The sequence below is a fragment of the Cardiocondyla obscurior genome, linkage group LG26 (genome assembly GCF_019399895.1).
Source record: "Cardiocondyla obscurior isolate alpha-2009 linkage group LG26, Cobs3.1, whole genome shotgun sequence".
NCBI lineage: Eukaryota > Metazoa > Arthropoda > Insecta > Hymenoptera > Formicidae > Cardiocondyla > Cardiocondyla obscurior.
In genome coordinates, this window is record NC_091889.1 from 395,697 (window position 1) to 413,201 (window position 17,505).

The 17,505-nt window shown below is 33.9% G+C and overlaps 1 protein-coding gene across 13 annotated transcripts in view; it reads right to left on the minus strand.

Moving 5' to 3' along the window:
* Nucleotides 1–643: 643 nt before the first annotated feature.
* Nucleotides 644–17,505, minus strand: part of Sls (sallimus) — a 111,397-nt gene continuing 94,535 nt past the window's right edge. For all 13 annotated transcript variants that reach the window (XM_070672498.1, XM_070672502.1, XM_070672501.1 and 10 more), the window contains 20 exons: nucleotides 11,265–17,463; nucleotides 10,712–10,759; nucleotides 10,500–10,616; nucleotides 10,253–10,405; nucleotides 9,741–10,104; nucleotides 9,148–9,463; nucleotides 8,769–9,057; nucleotides 7,041–8,262; nucleotides 6,721–6,881; nucleotides 6,251–6,541; nucleotides 5,798–5,939; nucleotides 4,255–4,524; nucleotides 3,728–4,173; nucleotides 3,336–3,638; nucleotides 3,081–3,235; nucleotides 2,849–2,999; nucleotides 2,420–2,524; nucleotides 2,135–2,332; nucleotides 1,738–2,043; nucleotides 644–1,642 (listed from right to left, as the gene is read on the minus strand). In XM_070672498.1, coding sequence (XP_070528599.1) covers nucleotides 1,440–1,642; nucleotides 1,738–2,043; nucleotides 2,135–2,332; nucleotides 2,420–2,524; nucleotides 2,849–2,999; nucleotides 3,081–3,235; nucleotides 3,336–3,638; nucleotides 3,728–4,173; nucleotides 4,255–4,524; nucleotides 5,798–5,939; nucleotides 6,251–6,541; nucleotides 6,721–6,881; nucleotides 7,041–8,262; nucleotides 8,769–9,057; nucleotides 9,148–9,463; nucleotides 9,741–10,104; nucleotides 10,253–10,405; nucleotides 10,500–10,616; nucleotides 10,712–10,759; nucleotides 11,265–17,463 — 11,439 coding nt within the window. In that variant the 3' untranslated portion in view covers nucleotides 644–1,439. The remainder of the gene's footprint in view (nucleotides 1,643–1,737; nucleotides 2,044–2,134; nucleotides 2,333–2,419; nucleotides 2,525–2,848; nucleotides 3,000–3,080; nucleotides 3,236–3,335; nucleotides 3,639–3,727; nucleotides 4,174–4,254; nucleotides 4,525–5,797; nucleotides 5,940–6,250; nucleotides 6,542–6,720; nucleotides 6,882–7,040; nucleotides 8,263–8,768; nucleotides 9,058–9,147; nucleotides 9,464–9,740; nucleotides 10,105–10,252; nucleotides 10,406–10,499; nucleotides 10,617–10,711; nucleotides 10,760–11,264; nucleotides 17,464–17,505) is intronic.

Here is a 17,505-nt window from a genome sequence, read left to right on the forward strand (position 1 = left end):
TATTTCTTTTTATGTTACAGCCACCGGCAGAAATCTACAACTCCGCTGACGCTCATGCAGATCGGTAAGCCAGTAACTTGTTTTCAGGATTTTCTCTTTACAGCAGTGCCGAAAAATATCGCGCGCAAGTGATCAATAATTTTCGCGAATTTAAAATCACGGTCGCGTTCGCGAGTGACTTGTGCGCGGAAAGATGGCTCGTCACGTCCCATCTGTGAGGAGGAGCAGGCATCGTGCATCAGCGGAGCAACTTTAAGGTGAGAAGAATAAATTCTTTTTTGATTTGCCATTTTATTAATTTAATTTTTATATTTTTTTTTTTTTTTATTAAAGGATCAAATTTAATTTTTATTTTTTTTCTATTAAAGAATTAAATAAATACGCGTAATTTTGTTTTGTTTAAACATTAACTATTTTCAGCACGTCTACATTAATGTTTAATTTTATGTTACAGGCAGAATTCCTCAACTCCGCTGAAGCATCATGAAAATTGGTAAGTCGTATGATTTTTTTTTTGTAGTAGAGTTTATTGTAATTAATTGATGTCCCCAATTATAATAACGCGCACGAATTGGGACCTTTCAAAAAATAGCGCACGCGAAATGTGTGCATGGTTTGTTCTAATAAAAATAAAATATATATATATATATATATTTATAATAATTTAATTAATAAATAAAGTATTTTACAATAATGTATAATTTTACATAAATAATGCGAAATATACGACGCGTTATCGGTTGATAATATTTGCACCTATATTTTATGTCTCACTTACCAAATACGCGTGATATTTCGTTCATTTCAATATATCATTAATAATAATTAAAAGTAAATGATATCGACAATAGTAATAATAAACAATCAATATGTACTATATATGCTTAGAGAATAAATATTAAAATAATCGCAACCTCTGGTTTTGCCATACAAATAAAAACGCATATAGTCACAATGGATACCTTGCTAAGATGTAAAATAGATGTAGAATGGCACATATTCAAAAATCAGAAAAATTTTAAAGAAAACTAACATTTCATTATCATTGTCGTTAATTGCAAATGCGGTTTTAACATTTTGCATCAGCGATAGAAAATTAAATTTATAAAACTACACGAGAGTGCAAATTATAATATTTGAAAACAATAAAGCTAAAATAAAATACGAACTTATTGTTCGTATAATGAATATTTTCCGAGTGCTTATAACATATATATAATCGTTACACAATTCGATTTTACAGAGAAACGGTTAATAATATCATCGCCGATATGTTATTTTGAAAGATTGAAACATATATATTGATTAAATATATTTCTTTAATATGCAGCATTCGCAATGAAAAAATAAAATAATGAAATTGCAAATGCGGAGAAAGTCAATTATATCCGCTGACATTTCACGACAGAAAATGTTCAAAATTACACATATAGAAATGCTTATTCAAATAGTTTTTTAGCATAGTGCCAAATGCGGAAAAAGTACTCGTCTTTCCTAAGTAATCTTGCTTTCGCGTACGAATGTATATCGGCGTCCATATTATGTTCTCGCAGCCATGAACTCGTATTCTCCGTACTGAAACTGATCGATGCAGTCTCACCTTTGTCTATAGCCTCTGCAACTGGTTCCACGCACGACAGTTCTATTAAAGAAACATTTAAAAACGAATTAAACTTTTAATCTCTAGTTCGGAAAGATAGAAGCAATATAAAACAATAAAAGACAAAAAAATTGTACCTGATGTCGGTACGATCTTGAAGGGTTCTTCTGATTCTAAATGATCGCTAAATCCAATCTCGTTTCGTGCGAAAATTCTCACGAGATATTCGTGATTCTCTTGCAGGTCTTTAATATTAAGTTTTTGAATATCCGCGCTAACCCTTCCTACTTCCATCCACATCGTTTTCTTCGTATCTCTAATAGCTATTTTATATCCTTCCAAAGAAGCACCACCATCTGATTCAGGCCTTCCCCATTCGATTACCATTGTATTCGCTGCGATTTGTCTCATTTCTAATGGAGCAGTAGGTGGTGACGGAACATCTAAGTAGTGAAAAAAAACATATAGTTATTAATTATGTTATTTTATTTAATTTGATAATTTATTAATAGTCGAATATATAAATTGACTCACTGGCATGAGTTTTCAGTGTAACTGGCTCGGAATTAGTTGGTATACTTAGACCTATGCTGTTTTCAGCGAAGATTCTAAAAAGAAATTCGCTTTCTTTTAAGTTTTCTATACAATATTGATGTATCGTAGCATCTAAAGTGACAATCTTTGTCCATCTGGCACCTTTTCCAATTAATGGTCTCTTTTCGATTATGTAACCTGAGATAAGAAAAAATTATTTAATCAGTACCAAAATACAAGTACATTTTATAAAAGTTTATATTTTAATTGCACATGTATTTTCACCTGTCAATTCTGATCCTCCTGTCGTAGCTGGTGGTGACCAATTAAGAGTGACACTCTTGCTTGTAATATTTGTTGCTCGAACGTTTAATGGGCAAGAAGGAGGAGCTAAAATTTTAAATTATAATATACATAATGTAAATGTGTGCTTGTCATTTAACAGACTTTAGATACAATTTTTTAATTTAGAATTACCATAAAAAAACAAGTTAAACACAAAACAACTTACTTTTAACGTTGATTATTTTAGTTGATGGAAATATGCCTAGTAATGCGTATATGCTGTTTTCTGTAAGCTTTATTACTTCAAAGCAAAAGCGAAAGCAAAAGCGTTAATAATTAAATTATATATTAGATTATACATTTATAATTGAGAAATGGTAATAAGCTGATAATAAAATCGGTAATAAATTAAGATTAATTAAAACTTACTTGGTCGTTTACCAGCTGTAATCGCTTCTTCCAGTGTATACGGAGGACCAGCACCGACGTTGTTTTTAGCTGTTATTCGAAAATTATATGATACATCTGCCTTTAGATCAGATATAGTAGCATTAGTAACTTCTCCTTTCGTATTTGCAATCTGAAAAAGGGTAAAGAAACGATTGTTATCGATCAATTATTTCAATGCTGCGACATGGTAGTGACAATGAATTATATTAACTTTTTTCCAAGCTTTCTTTGACGCCTCTTTCATTTCAACAATGTATTCTGTGATTGGGGTACCACCATCATTTTCTGGTGGCTCCCATTTCAATGTGAATGACGTTTTTGTCATTCCGGAAACTTCAAACGGTCCTCTTGGTGGGCCTGGTGTATCTGTGTATTAAATAAATAAAATATTTACCATTATTTTGTTACTCTAGTTTAGTGTTCTTCTACTAATTTACTTAATACAAGATCAAAATTATTTTCTTACCAAACGAAGTCCTTGTTCGAATTAATTCAGATTCCAAAGGATCGGAAGATCCAACTATGTTTTTAGCGACTATTCTGAATAGATACTCGACATCCTGCTGCAATTTCTGTATGCAGAAATTCTCAACTTCTTTGTCAACATCACCTACTTTTGTCCAAACGTTCTTGTTCGCTTCGCATTTTTCGATGGCATAGCTTTCTAATTCAACACCACCATTGTCGAGCGGCGGTCGCCACTCTATAGTGATACGATCTTGTCTAATTTCTTTTGCGATAATTGGTCCCTGGGGTTTGCTAGGTTTATCTACAACACATATAAGAAATATAAATATCGATAATTTTAAATTAATTTCTAAAGTTATCTCGTTATTAATTATTATATTATATATTAACCTATGACATGAAGGTAACATTCCATCGATGAGCTACCGGCTTCGTTTGATACTTTGACAGTATAGGTGTCCATGTCGTCTCTGGTTAGCGAAGAAATTGAAATAACAGATATATTTTCAATAGTTTCAATAAAAATGTGTTTATCAAGGATTTTCTTGTTATTCCTTGTCCATATTATTTCTGGTTTTGGAAAACCAGTAAAATGAATTTTAACGTTCCATTTTTCGCCAACTGTTAATTTTTGGTTCCTTAGATTTTCGTCGCAGGTAATCTTTGGAGACTCTTGAATTTTTAATTGACACGATGTTTCTGCCATTCCTGCATCATTCTGAGCTTTAACTGTAAATGTGGCCGAAGATGTTTCGGTAGTTTTTCGAATAGTATATTTAGCTACATGATTTTCGTATGTAATGTTATCGTCTTCGAAAACCTTGTCATCTTTCAACCTAATAAATTAATATTCAAGATACAGTTTTATTAGACAAATTGGCTTTAGGTGTGATGAGTAAAAAAAAATAAAAAATTACCATGTAATATTAGGTGTCGGTACGCCACCAATTACGCAAGAAAGCGTAATAACTTCTCCTAATCCAATTACGACGCTCTTAAGTGCTTCGAGAATTGTTGGTGGTTCGGATGCCGATAGCTTGGAAATTTTTAGATATGGTGTATTTGGAGATGCTGTTCCTGGTCCAGCTTCGTTAACAGCTGTTACACGGAAAGTATACTCCTTGTGGGCAATTAAGTTCGTCAACTTGTGTGTAGTTTCGGTTATTGTTTCTGAGATTCTGTTCCACCTTGAAATCAAAGCATTTTTTTTAATTAAATTATAGGCATATGACAGAGAAACACATTTGGAAATTTTCAAAGAATACATTCTCAAATCTAAACAAATGTGTTCGGCGTTGAGCTCAACGCTTCGATTATTCCACGACGCGGAAATGCTTGGTTCTTTTTTATATTTATTTTGAGGGATTTTATTTTAAGGGAAGACACTTCGAGCTCGCTGAATGCATCGATAAAACATAAAACAGATCAACTCGGTGTCGAGCTCATTGTCAGAGCTTCCGAGAATTCAGTGCGAGAAAGACAGCGCGCTATTGACCATCGCACTCTATCGTCTGTCTCACTTTTTTTTATGCGGTTCTCTCCTTTCCTCCAAGGGTTGAAATTTCCATCGTTCACTTCAGTCCGGTGCAGAGCTTCGGGCGGGAGGACGTGTTTCTAATCACTCCGCAGTTACGCGTATTTCTGACCGCGGATAGAAAGCTCTCGCGTACAAATAAGTGTCGACATTACCGGCTCGGGAACAGACGATCATTTTCTGCAAGTCTGAGTTATCCCACTCGTCGCTTTGTCCTCAATTTCGTCCTTCGAAAAAGTCTCTCGGAACATCAAGGTTACGTTACGTAGCGGGTGCAGCGCGCGCGAAGCGTCCGCCGTGAATTACGTCGCGTATTATTCGGACATTTCCGACTCGACTTCCATCATGATTTTTATTTCGGCAAGTTCCGGTGATCGTCATTTAGTGTCGATGTCAGGCCGTGAGATCTGCGTCTCGCCAGTCTCTTCTCGTCGCGGGTTGGGATCACGTCTCGTTTCGAGGAACTTAAGAAAGATAAAGTGCGCGGAGAACATTTCGTCCGGAACATGGTGCTCGACGTATCGCGGCCCGTCTCGTTCGCGGCTTTGACGCAAGTTCTCGGTGTTGTTCACTTCGTCGGTGAGAATCGACGCGGTGGAAATAAGCAAATTTTCATCGTAAAAAATCGCCTCCATAATCCACTGTCATTTTTTCAGTCGTTCCTGTCTCGAGTGTCAATTGATTTGGAGTGCTACAACACGCTAAGATAATCCAGAATATTTTCACGGATGGCAGAAAAGAAGGAAGGAAGGAAGGAAGGAAGGAAAGGGGGACGGATGGATGAAAGCTACAAATGTAAGTAAACCAGCAACCTTACATCACTCAATTATAATGTTTCCGAATGTAACGAAGCACGCGAAACGGAATCTTCTAAAAAACAGTACGCGCGTAGTTTTTTCTAGTCTATTAAATTTTGTGTCACTTACGAAGTTTCTCCTTTCTCATGATACTCCAATATGTATTCTATAATTGAAGAGTGTCCATCTGAATCGGGTTTGTTCCAATGTAGAGTAATACTATCGTCGGTTATCTCCAGAGGTTCTGGAATTCCTGGTGCTCCAGGTACCTCTGCAATGTACATACATTTTTCATATCATACCTTTTTGTCTCAAATAACTTAAAGAAAATAAAAGATTTATATCGAAAATTATTTTAATATCCGTGGCAAGAATCCTTAATATTTTAAGAACTAATTTTCCAAATAACGATAGAGAAAATAAAGAAGTTTATTAACAACGATTAAAAGAATAATTACAATTGAACGGTCAGATAAAAATTAACTCGCTGTTCTTGATTTCAATCTCTTTCGCGGCACACGCTCACAGACTCTCGTTACATTCGCATATTTATACATGTATATATAATGTGAAAATACTTACGCACAATGATGACATTGATTTCTATGCTATCCTCTCCATGAGGATTAACTAATTTTAAATTGTAATCGCCAAAATCTTTTTCTTGCGTATTCGTGATCGTCAAAGCGGCTGAGTATTCATCGATGGATGATATAATTCGTTTAGATTTTTTGAGAACACGACCATTGATGGTCCATTCATCGGTCGGAGGTGGCTTAGCCGTGAATTTCACAACGATATCGATATCCTCGCCTTTTATCGTTTTGTATTTTCTGAGCGTATCGGGATGAATTTTCGGCGGCGTCTCGATGACTGAAATGCAGACGTATTTATATTAAAGAATTTATATTAAAGAATATTTAAACGTAGAAATTTCCAATTTTTAATATCGATATGATTTGGATGTATGCGCGTACCATACATATATGTATAGATTTCAAACATTGTTATATATTTTATTTTTTTTTTTTTACATATTTTGTAAAGTTTACCTTCAATTTTTAATCTGGATGATGTCTTTACATTTGCAACCACGGCAGTATATTCGGCAATATCCTCGGTCGTGCATTTTATAACCACAAGCTTTTTAATATTTCCTTCATCGATGATATTGTATTTTGACGATCGTGTAGAATCGATTATTTCATTTTTCCTGTACAAATTTTGTAAAAGTCATTAAACATCTTCGCACGTTTATTTCAATTAAATTAAAAAAAAAAACAAATTTTTTTTTAAATTTTTAATTCGATTAAAAAATTGTTTTAACTCATTTCGTTTTTTATTTTTGTATCTGTAATGAAATTTAATTTACCTTAACCATTTTACTGGTACATCAGCTCGCGACAATTCAATAAGGAAAGTCGCATCGGTGTTGGCCGGTACGAAAGTAATGTCCGGCAATTTTTTGATAAAATCTACTTCGGCTTCCTCGACTGTTAGTTTAGCCGACGAAGTTTGTTCGCCAACTTGGCAAGAGTAGATTCCTGCGTCTTCCATTTCTGTATCGTAGATCTTTAATTTCTGTCTCTTTCCATCGATCGACAATCGTACGTGCTCAGAAAATTGCAATTCTTGCTCGTCTTTAAACCAACGTACTAAAGCGTCACCTTTTGTCAACTCTATGTCGAAAGTCGCCTTTTCCCCTCTGGCAATAGTTACGTCTTGCATTTTGGTAATGATCTCTGGTGGTAATTCTACAACCGTGACTTCCGCTGTACACTCTTCATCCGGAAGAGCACACGTGTATTCGCCTTCGTCGTGAACCGATGCGCTCCTTATGAACAGTTTCCTTACGTTGCCATCTTTCACAAACTCTATCTTTCCTTTACTCGGTGTCAATATTTCGCCGTCTTTTCGCCACGTAACGTCCGCCGTTTGAGACGTGATCTCAACCTCCAGAATCGCCACGCCGCGTTCTTTCACCTCGAAGTCTTGTAGCTTTTTAACGAATTCCGGTTTTGTGGCCCTGACGATAACATTGCTAGATGTCACTTGGTTTTTGACGGTACATTTGTACCTTCCTGCGTCGGAGAGGCCGCACTTTTTAATGAGTAATTTGTGCTGCCGTCCTTCCTGGATTACTTCACGATGATCCATCCCGCTAATTTCTTTGTCGTTATGCCACCATACCGTAGAAACAGTATGAGACGTTTCGCAGCTCAGTTCTAGAGTTCTGTACTCGTCGATATTAATTTCACTTTGCAAATCTCTCGTGAAAGACACTTTAGCAACGTCCACCGTAACTTTTGCACCGTGAGAAGCTTTTCCGACCGGATTGCTGGCGATACATTTGTAATCTCCAGCGTCTGTTTCTGAATCCGCGTTTTTGATTTCGAGAATAATGTTCTCGCCGTCATAGTTTTCTTTGATATTGGCCGATTTATCAAGTGGCTTGTTATTTCTAAGCCAAGTAACTTCGGGAACGGGATTTCCAGTAACTTTCGCGATTAACTTGAACGTACTTTTTTCTGGGACAATTATCTCTTGGAAACGTTTGATGAATAATGGTGGTTCTGGCGCGCCACTCGGTATTTCTAGATTTTATAAAAATAACAGTTTATTATTACAAAAGAATTTATTGTACATACAAGATTATATTTCTATTGGATACTTTCATATTTTACACACATACGCATGCACGTGGACAGTAGCATAACAGTAGTAAATGCATATCGTACCTTTAACAAATGAAACATGCTTGTCGTTTATGCAATGTTGAAAATTAATGTTGACCTGCGATACGGAATTAACTGAAAGCAGATTAGTAAAGAAGCGCTTTGTAAAATTATATTCAATAACAAGCTAAATGCATTTGATTACCTCGGCAGATGTTAAAATAAAAATGCAGTTTATTTTTTATTTTTTTAATTATATTTTGTTTATATAAATATTAATTAGTTATCATTAACATATGTCAGTTAAAAAAAAAAATAAATAAATAAGCACAATGAAAAACGAGCGAATGAGAATAAAGCAAAAGAGAAGCATTAAGATGCAGCAATTTGATTAAAAAAAAAAAATATTGTATAATTAATCTTACTTTCGACAGTCAATGTAGCTCGAGTCTCAGCTTTGCCCATATTGTTGACAGCTGTAACTGAATAGTCTCCGCTATCGGTTAATTGTGGTTGGATTAAATTTAATGTATTAACATGTCCATCCTGCTTTACTTGCGATCCCTTTATCGGCTTCCCGTCTTTGTGCCATGTTATTTTCGGTGACGGGTTACCAACAATTTGAGTTGATAAAATAACAGTTTCACCTTCTTTGACTATATGAGATTGTAATGGCTCTAAAATTTCAGGTGGCTCGCTTTTTTCAGTTTTCACCTGTTTCATTAGAAAATTATATTAATTAAAGTATACATTATATAAAAGTGTAAAAGTAAATTCTTGCGATCGGTTTAAATGACGACTAACTTTTACAGGAATGTCGATGGTAGCTTCGCCCTCTCGATTTTTAGCAATAATCTTGTATCTTCCTTCCTGCTTCTTTTGAATTTTAGTAAATTTTACAATGCTACAGTACATGTGCATGTCGCTTTCGGTTGCAACTACGATATTTTGGTCGTTAACCACCGGTGCGTCCTTGTGGTACCATGTTACTTCTGGTTCTGGTACAGCAACTAATCGGCATTCCAATATTACGTCATCGCCTTCGTTAACATATTTTGCTTTTGGCTTTCGGGAAAATGTTGGTGGTATACCCTCCAATATATCCGCAAGAGAAGACTCTCTAAACAATATATATGATAATATAGATTAATACAATTAGAACAATATAAAATTAAATGTAATAAATGTACAAAACAATATGCTTAATGATATGCAAAAATTACAACTATAAAGATTATAAATTTGTACAACAAGCACGATATTAATTACATGAGTAATCCGTCTTGTTTCATAAATTGATATAATACGAAAGTTTATACTTAAATTTTTTAACTGTACAATAGAAATATAATCGACGATTAAAGTAACATTAGAAATATGTATTAAAAAGCGCGCACCTCGAAAGACTTTTTCTCGACAAACCGGTGACATCTGATCCATGATCTGATAAAGGAGCTTCAACAATTAGCTCAGTGGTACTTGACGCAAATCCTGCAGCATTTTTCGCAACGCAGGTAAAAGTGCCGGCATCCTCAGGAAAAACTTCTTTGATGATTAAGGTAGCGACATTATCTTCATCGTAATACATTTGAAAATCAGTAGATGGTTTGATAATAGCGGTCTGACGGAACCAAGTTATTTGTGGCCTTGGTAAGCCTTCTACTTGACATTCGAATTGAACAGTATAGCCGTCTAATGTATGAATTGGTTGCAATTTTTCAATAAATCTTGGTGCTGAAGCTTTCTCTCCAGGGACAGGTTCTAAAAAATATATAAATATATTTTATGAATATTTTTAAAATGCTTCACGTTAAATTTCAAATAAGTCTAAGTTACGAAAGCAGCAATTAATAAATTATATATATCACATTTCTTTATCAGAGTTTTTTAGTTTTATATAAATACTCACTTTCAAAGATTGGCAATTTATCAATTTTTTCATGCAACTTTCGTTGCAAGTAAATAGTATAATGTGCTTCGTCCAACAAATATTGTGCTGGCACCCAACCCTTTTCTTCGGTCAAATGTTTTTTCACGAACCACCAGTCTTGATTTGTATGATCTATAAAATTAAATTTTAGTTAAAGATGTTTTATCTATTTATATTAATTATATAATTTATATAATAATAGAATTTTATGACACGGAAAGCTTACCGATTATGTAAACTTTTTCTCCTTCTACTAAATTAATGGCTTCTTCGGTTTCGGCAATATAAGAGCAAATTGAAAACATTGTATCACCTTCGCGAACTACATATTCGAGTTCGTCGACTGAAAGACATTAATAAATAATTAAAATGACATTATTAAAATTATTAAATTTTACATTATATCGTAATATAAAAATGAATATTATTAAAGCAAACCTTCTTCTGATATTTCCTCTTCTTTAGTAATACTGAGAGTAGCTTCTTCTACAATATTATACATAAATATATGAAACAATTGTTAATTAAAATTTATTTACTTATAATTATAATTATAATGCAATTATAATATAGCGAAAATGGATATATAGGTAGAATTTTTTTTATTGCCGGTATTCACAGAACTGACTATGAATATCGGTCTATTAGTTTGCATGTTTTGCTTTAAGTGTGTTTTTAAATTACTTTTTGCATTTATACTATTTGTTATTATGTTAAAAATATAATACAGTAATTACTACCGATATGCTTTTCATACGCAGCGAATTAACGAAAATGTTAAAAATAGCAGAAAATATTTTTTTAAAAAGAAGTGAAGCAAATAGGAAAAGGAAAGGAAAAGCAAAGCGTAAAAAAAGAATAAAGCATACACTTATTGTCAAAGAGATTAAAATAATTATTAAAGTACATTAACTAATATAAGTAAAAGCGTATTCTATTAATTTAATTGTACATGCTAATAAGCCATAAACGTATGTAGATATCTTCGAACCTTCTTCGAATGTAGAGACACGTCTTTTTCCTTTCAATTTCAGCGCCAAAAATTCAGCATCGGTTTCTTCGTATGAATATTTTCTATCACGCTTTAATTGCAATTTAATATTATCTTCTTCAATTTCTTCTACATTATATGGAAGTTTTTGTTCCTTTTTCTTACGTCTCAATGGTATATTCATTTCGTCGACATCGAACTCCTCAATGTTATAATCTTTTTTATCTTCTTCCTCCGATTCATCAATGATCTCTTCTATAATTGGACCGGAATCATCTTCGATTTCTTGCATAATTTTAATTGTTTCTTCTCCGGTTTCTTCGGAATACGTAAGTGGTCGTTTTTTCGGTTTTAAGCGTACTTTTCCAGACATAGAAATATCTTCTTCTTCATAAGTATTTAATGAAATTTTAAATTCCTGCTCTACATCTTCTTTCGTTTTTGTCGAACGTGGCCTAAATGTTACATTCTCCACTTCAGTAACTTCTTTGATATTTAGTCCAGATTTTTTCTTCGGTCGTAATTTACGTAAAGTAACATCTTCATAAATTTCTTCTATTGGTTTTGGTACTTTTTTCGGTGGTTTGCGTTTTAATGTAAATTCTTCAATTATTTCGTCAGGTTGTTCTACCTCGAGTTTGCGAATAGTTAATTCTTCCGCAATTTCTTCTGTTGTCTGAGGTGCCTTCTCCTTTTTCAATAATACATCCGTGGACGTTTCTATTATTTCTTTTTTAAGAGGTTTTTTGATAGTTATTTCAGCAGCAGATTCTTCGACAACAGGCTTTTTCTTTGGCTTTTTCTTTAACGTAACTGCTTCAGCAACTTCTTCTACATCTGCTTTTTCCTCAACAATTGGTTTTTTAATTGTCACTTCATCGGCAGCTTCCTCTTCGGGAGATTTTTCTTTTCGCTTTAACACAATTTTTTCCGAAATTTCTTCTGGCATTTCGTCTTTCGGAACAGGTTTCTTGATAGTTATTTCAGCAGCAGATTCTTCGACAACAGGCTTTTTCTTTGGCTTTTTCTTTAATGTAACTGCTTCAGCGACTTCGTCTACATCTGTTTTTTTCTCAATAATTGGTTTTTTAATTGTCACTTCGTCGGCTTCCTCTTCGGGAGATTTTTCTTTTGGCTTCTTTAGCACAATTTTTTCAGAAATCTCTTCCGGCATTTCGTCCTTCGGAGCAGGTTTTTTGATAGTTATTTCAGCAGCAGATTCTTCGACAACAGGCTTTTTCTTCGGCTTTTTCTTTAACGTAACTGCTTCAGCGACTTCTTCTACATCTGTTTTTTTCTCAATAACTGGTTTTTTAATTGTTACTTCGTCGGCAGCTTCCTCTTCGGGAGATTTTTCTTTCGGCTTCTTTAATACAATTTTTTCTGAAATCTCTTCCGGCATTTCGTCCTTCGGAACGGGTTTCTTGACAGTTATTTCAGCAGCAGATTCTTCGACAACGGGCTTTTTCTTCGGCTTTTTCTTTAACGTAACTGCTTCAGCGACTTCTTCTACCTCTGTTTTTTCCTGAATAACTGGTTTTTTAATTGTCACTTCGTCAGCAGCTTCCTCTTCGGGAGATTTTTCTTTCGGTTTCTTTAATACAATTTTTTCCGAAATCTCTTCCGGCATTTCGTCCTTCGGAACAGGTTTCTTGACAGTTATTTCAGCAGCAGATTCTTCGACAACGGGCTTTTTCTTCGGCTTTTTCTTTAACGTAACTGCTTCAGCGACTTCTTCTACCTCTGTTTTTTCCTCAATAACTGGTTTTTTAATTGTCACTTCGTCGGCAGCTTCCTCTTCGGGAGATTTTTCTTTCGGTTTCTTTAATACAATTTTTTCCGAAATCTCTTCCGGCATTTCGTCCTTCGGAACAGGTTTCTTGACAGTTATTTCAGCAGCAGATTCTTCGACAACAGGCTTTTTCTTCGGCTTTTTCTTTAACGTAACTGCTTCAGCGACTTCTTCTACCTCTGTTTTTTCCTCAATAACTGGTTTTTTAATTGTCACTTCGTCGGCAGCTTCCTCTTCGGGAGATTTTTCTTTCGGTTTCTTTAATACAATTTTTTCCGAAATCTCTTCCGGCATTTCGTCCTTCGGAACAGGTTTCTTGACAGTTATTTCAGCAGCAGATTCTTCGACAACAGGCTTTTTCTTCGGCTTTTTCTTTAACGTAACTGCTTCAGCGACTTCTTCTACCTCTGTTTTTTCCTCAATAACTGGTTTTTTAATTGTCACTTCGTCGGCAGCTTCCTCTTTGGGAGATTTTTCTTTCGGTTTCTTTAATACAATTTTTTCCGAAATTTCTTCCGGCATTTCGTCTTTCGGAACAGGTTTCTTGACAGTTATTTCAGCAGCAGATTCTTCGACAACAGGCTTTTTCTTCGGCTTTTTCTTTAATGTAACCGCTTCAGCGACTTCTTCTACCTCTGTTTTTTCCTCAATAACTGGTTTTTTAATTATTACTTCGTCGGCAGCTTCCTCTTCGGGAGATTTTTCTTTCGGTTTCTTTAATACAATTTTTTCCGAAATTTCTTCCGGCATTTCGTCCTTTGGAACAGGTTTCTTAACAGTTATTTCAGCAGCAGATTCTTCGACAACAGGCTTTTTCTTCGGCTTTTTCTTTAACGTAACCGCTTCAGCGACTTCTTCTACCTCTGTTTTTTCTTCAATAAGTGGTTTTTTAATTATTACTTCGTCGGCAGCTTCCTCTTCGGGAGATTTTTCTTTCGGTTTCTTTAATACAATTTTTTCCGAAATTTCTTCCGGCATTTCATCCTTCGGAACAGGTTTTTTGACAGTTATTTCAGCAGCAGATTCTTCGACAACAGGCTTTTTCTTCGGCTTTTTCTTTAATGTAACCGCTTCAGCGACTTCTTCTACCTCTGTTTTTTCCTCAATAACTGATTTTTTAATTATTACTTCGTCGGCAGCTTCCTCTTCGGGAGATTTTTCTTTTGGTTTTTTTAGTACAATTTTTTCCGAAATTTCTTCCGGTATTTCGTCCTTTGGAACGGGTTTCTTGACAGTTATTTCAGCAGCAGATTCTTCGACAACAGGCTTTTTCTTCGGCTTTTTCTTTAATGTAACTGCTTCAGCGACTTCTTCTACCTCTGGTTTTTCCTCAATAACTGGTTTTTTAATTATTACTTCGTCGGCAGCTTCCTCTTCGGGAGATTTTTCTTTCGGTTTCTTTAATACAATTTTTTCCGAAATCTCTTCCGGCATTTCGTCCTTCGGAGCGGGTTTCTTGACAGTTATTTCAGGAGCAGATTCTTTAGTAACAGGTTTTTTCTTTGGTTTCTTTTTTAATATTATTTCTTCTTCAGTTTCTGTGGGAATGATTGCAGTTGTATCTTTTTCTTTAGTGGGATATTCCTCTAAATCTTCTTTTTCGGGTTTATCTTTTTTCCAACCTTTTAATGTAATTGTTTCGGGCTCGTCTTCTGGTTTCTCTGAAACTGGTATTCGAAATTTAACCTCCGGTTCTTCTTCGGGTTCTGGTGGCTTTGGAATTCCTTTTATTAATGGAATTTGTTCAATATCTTGTTCGGGTTTCTTTTTCTTAGTTGGTTTATACGGTTTTGTGATAGGTTCGGTTTCTGGCTTTTCGGGCATTTCAAATTCTTCAGGTATATATTTTTCAATAATTGGGCTTTCAAATTCTGTTGGTTTAAATTCATCGGATGTAATGGTTTTATCGATTTCTTTTTCTTCTTTCTCAGGCACTTCTTTTAAAAGTTCATCAGTTTTAGGTTTTTGTTTAATTTCTGTATCTTGTTCAGATTCCTTTATAGGTATTTTCTTTAGTTTAACTTTTTCGGGAATAATTTCATCTTCTTGTTTTATTTCACCTTTTCCAATAATAATTTTTTGTGGTTCTTCCACTTTTTTAGGAGATTTTTTAGGTAGACGTTCATATATAGATTTATCTTCTATTTGTTCCAAAGGAAGTTTCTTTAATTCTTCAAATTCTTTATCTAATTTCTCTAATTCAGTTAAGTCTTTTTCTAATATTTCAGGTTTTTTATACTTTTTCTTAAGAATTTGTAATGCTTCTTTTGTATTTCTAGATAAAATACCGGTTTGAATTGGATTCTCTTCCATATACGTAATTTTTGGAATCTGTAATTCTGGTGGATAGTCACCTATAAATGTAATTCTACTTCGTAACATAATTTTGGGAAATTTCGGTTCAGATACTTCTTTTTTCTGAATTGTTACTTTTTTCAATTTAATTGTGCCGAATTGAATTTTTTCTTCCATAGGTTCGAGATATTTTAGTTTTGTAGCCTTAATTTCTTTTCTTTCAATTTTCTGTGGAATCAATTTTTGCGCAGATTCAGGTATTATTTTCTTTTCTTTTTTCTTTTTCGTTGGTTCCCATGTAATTTTTTCAGGCATCGGTTCCAATACGGGCCTTTCATACTCGGGTTCTACCCATTCTTCAATATCTGTCTTGACAGGTTTCTTTTTCTTTTTTATAACTTTCTTTTCTTTTATTTTTTCAACAGTTTTGGGTTTTTCTTCTTGTGGTTTTTCAATTTCTTTTATTTCTTCAGTATGTACCGGTTTTATTTCTTCTAGTTTGTCTTTAGGCTTCTCCATTATTTCATCTTTCGCTGTAGCAATGTCGACTTCAGAAACTTTAACAATTTCTTTCGGTACAATATTTGATACTGCTTCTTTTTCAACTGTTTTATGTGGAATAAATTCTTCAGGCTTTACTTCTGTTGTTACTTCGAAAATTTCAACACTATCTTGTAAAGGTATATTCTTTTCGGCTTTTTCTTTAGTAGGTTGTTTTACTTTTATGTCCTCCGCTATTTCTTCTGGCTGGTCTTCTTTCATTTTCTTAGCTCTTTTGTGCACAAGTGGCGTTTTCTTTGTAATTATTTCTGCCGATTTTATATTTTCATCAGTTTCCTTTATAGCCGTGATTTGTTCCTTTTCTGGTATTTCATTTAGATCGAGTTCACTAGTTGTCATTTCGGGTTTAATTTCTGTAATTTTTATCTCTTCGTTTGCAATTATTATTTTTTCCGCTTTATCGTGCATTGGTTTCTCTAATATAATATCCTCGACAATTCCTTCGTCAATTTGTTGTTCATTTGCATCTATTGGTTCAACTTTTGTTGGTACTTTCTTTACAATAATATCGTTTACTCCAGTTTGCAGCTCTTCTTCTTTAGTTGGTATTATTTTTTCTTTTTTCGGTATTTTTTCAAGAAGATCTTCAGTAGAGATGTCTGAAATTGTTTCGGTAACTTTTAGTCCTTCTTTCGTTGTAATAGTTAATTTAATTTCTTCTTCCTTTGGTTTTTCATGCAATATTTCTTTAGTAGTTTCAACAGAAACTATTTCTTGCACAGGAATCGTCTTTGTCTCTTCCTGTAAAATTTTCTTTATTGTCTCTTCTTCTCCCGTAATTTCTTTTATCGCAACTTTCTCGGGTTCAGTTTTATCTTCTGTAAATTTAGTAACAGACGATTCAGTTAAGACTTGTGTGACTTCAATACTTTCTATAGGAGCAAATATAGTTTGGGCTTGCTCCATTTCTGGTTTTTCCAAAATAATTTCTTCAAGTTTTTCCTCTGGAATATTATTTTCTTGAGATTTTAATTTTTTCTTTTTTAATTTCTTTTTTGTTGGGGTTTCAATAATTTCAGATGTTTCTTCTTCTTTCGTAATTTTAGTTTTTGCAATTGGTTTTTCCACAGTTTCTTCAATAATTTCCATTGCGGGTGTTGAAATAGTTTCTATAATTTTTTCTTCGGTAGCTATCTTTTCGTCAGGCGATATAGCTGGTACTATTTCTGTATTTATTTTTGTAATTGTAACAATTTCTTCTCTATCTTCCACGATAACATTAGCGTTTTCTGTTTTTGGCATATCTGTATCAATTTCCTGTACAATTTCCTCAACAATATCTATAGTTTCTATTACACATTTCCTTTCTATAATTGCTTCTTTAGCTGGTATTTCAACTAATTCCTTTGGTATTATAGTTATCTCTTTGGTCTCTTCAACGATTTTATCTTTTTTCTTTGGTACTTTTCTTGATTTAGTAATTTTTTGTTTAAGTATTTCAGGACTCTCTTTTTCTTCCTCGACAAGAATTTTAGCTTCTTCAAGTTTCGGTTTTTCTAGCACAATTTCTTCTACAGTTTCCTCAGGCATTTTATTCAGTAACTCTTCCTGCTATAAAATTATGATATAAAATATAATAAATGTTAAAATGAA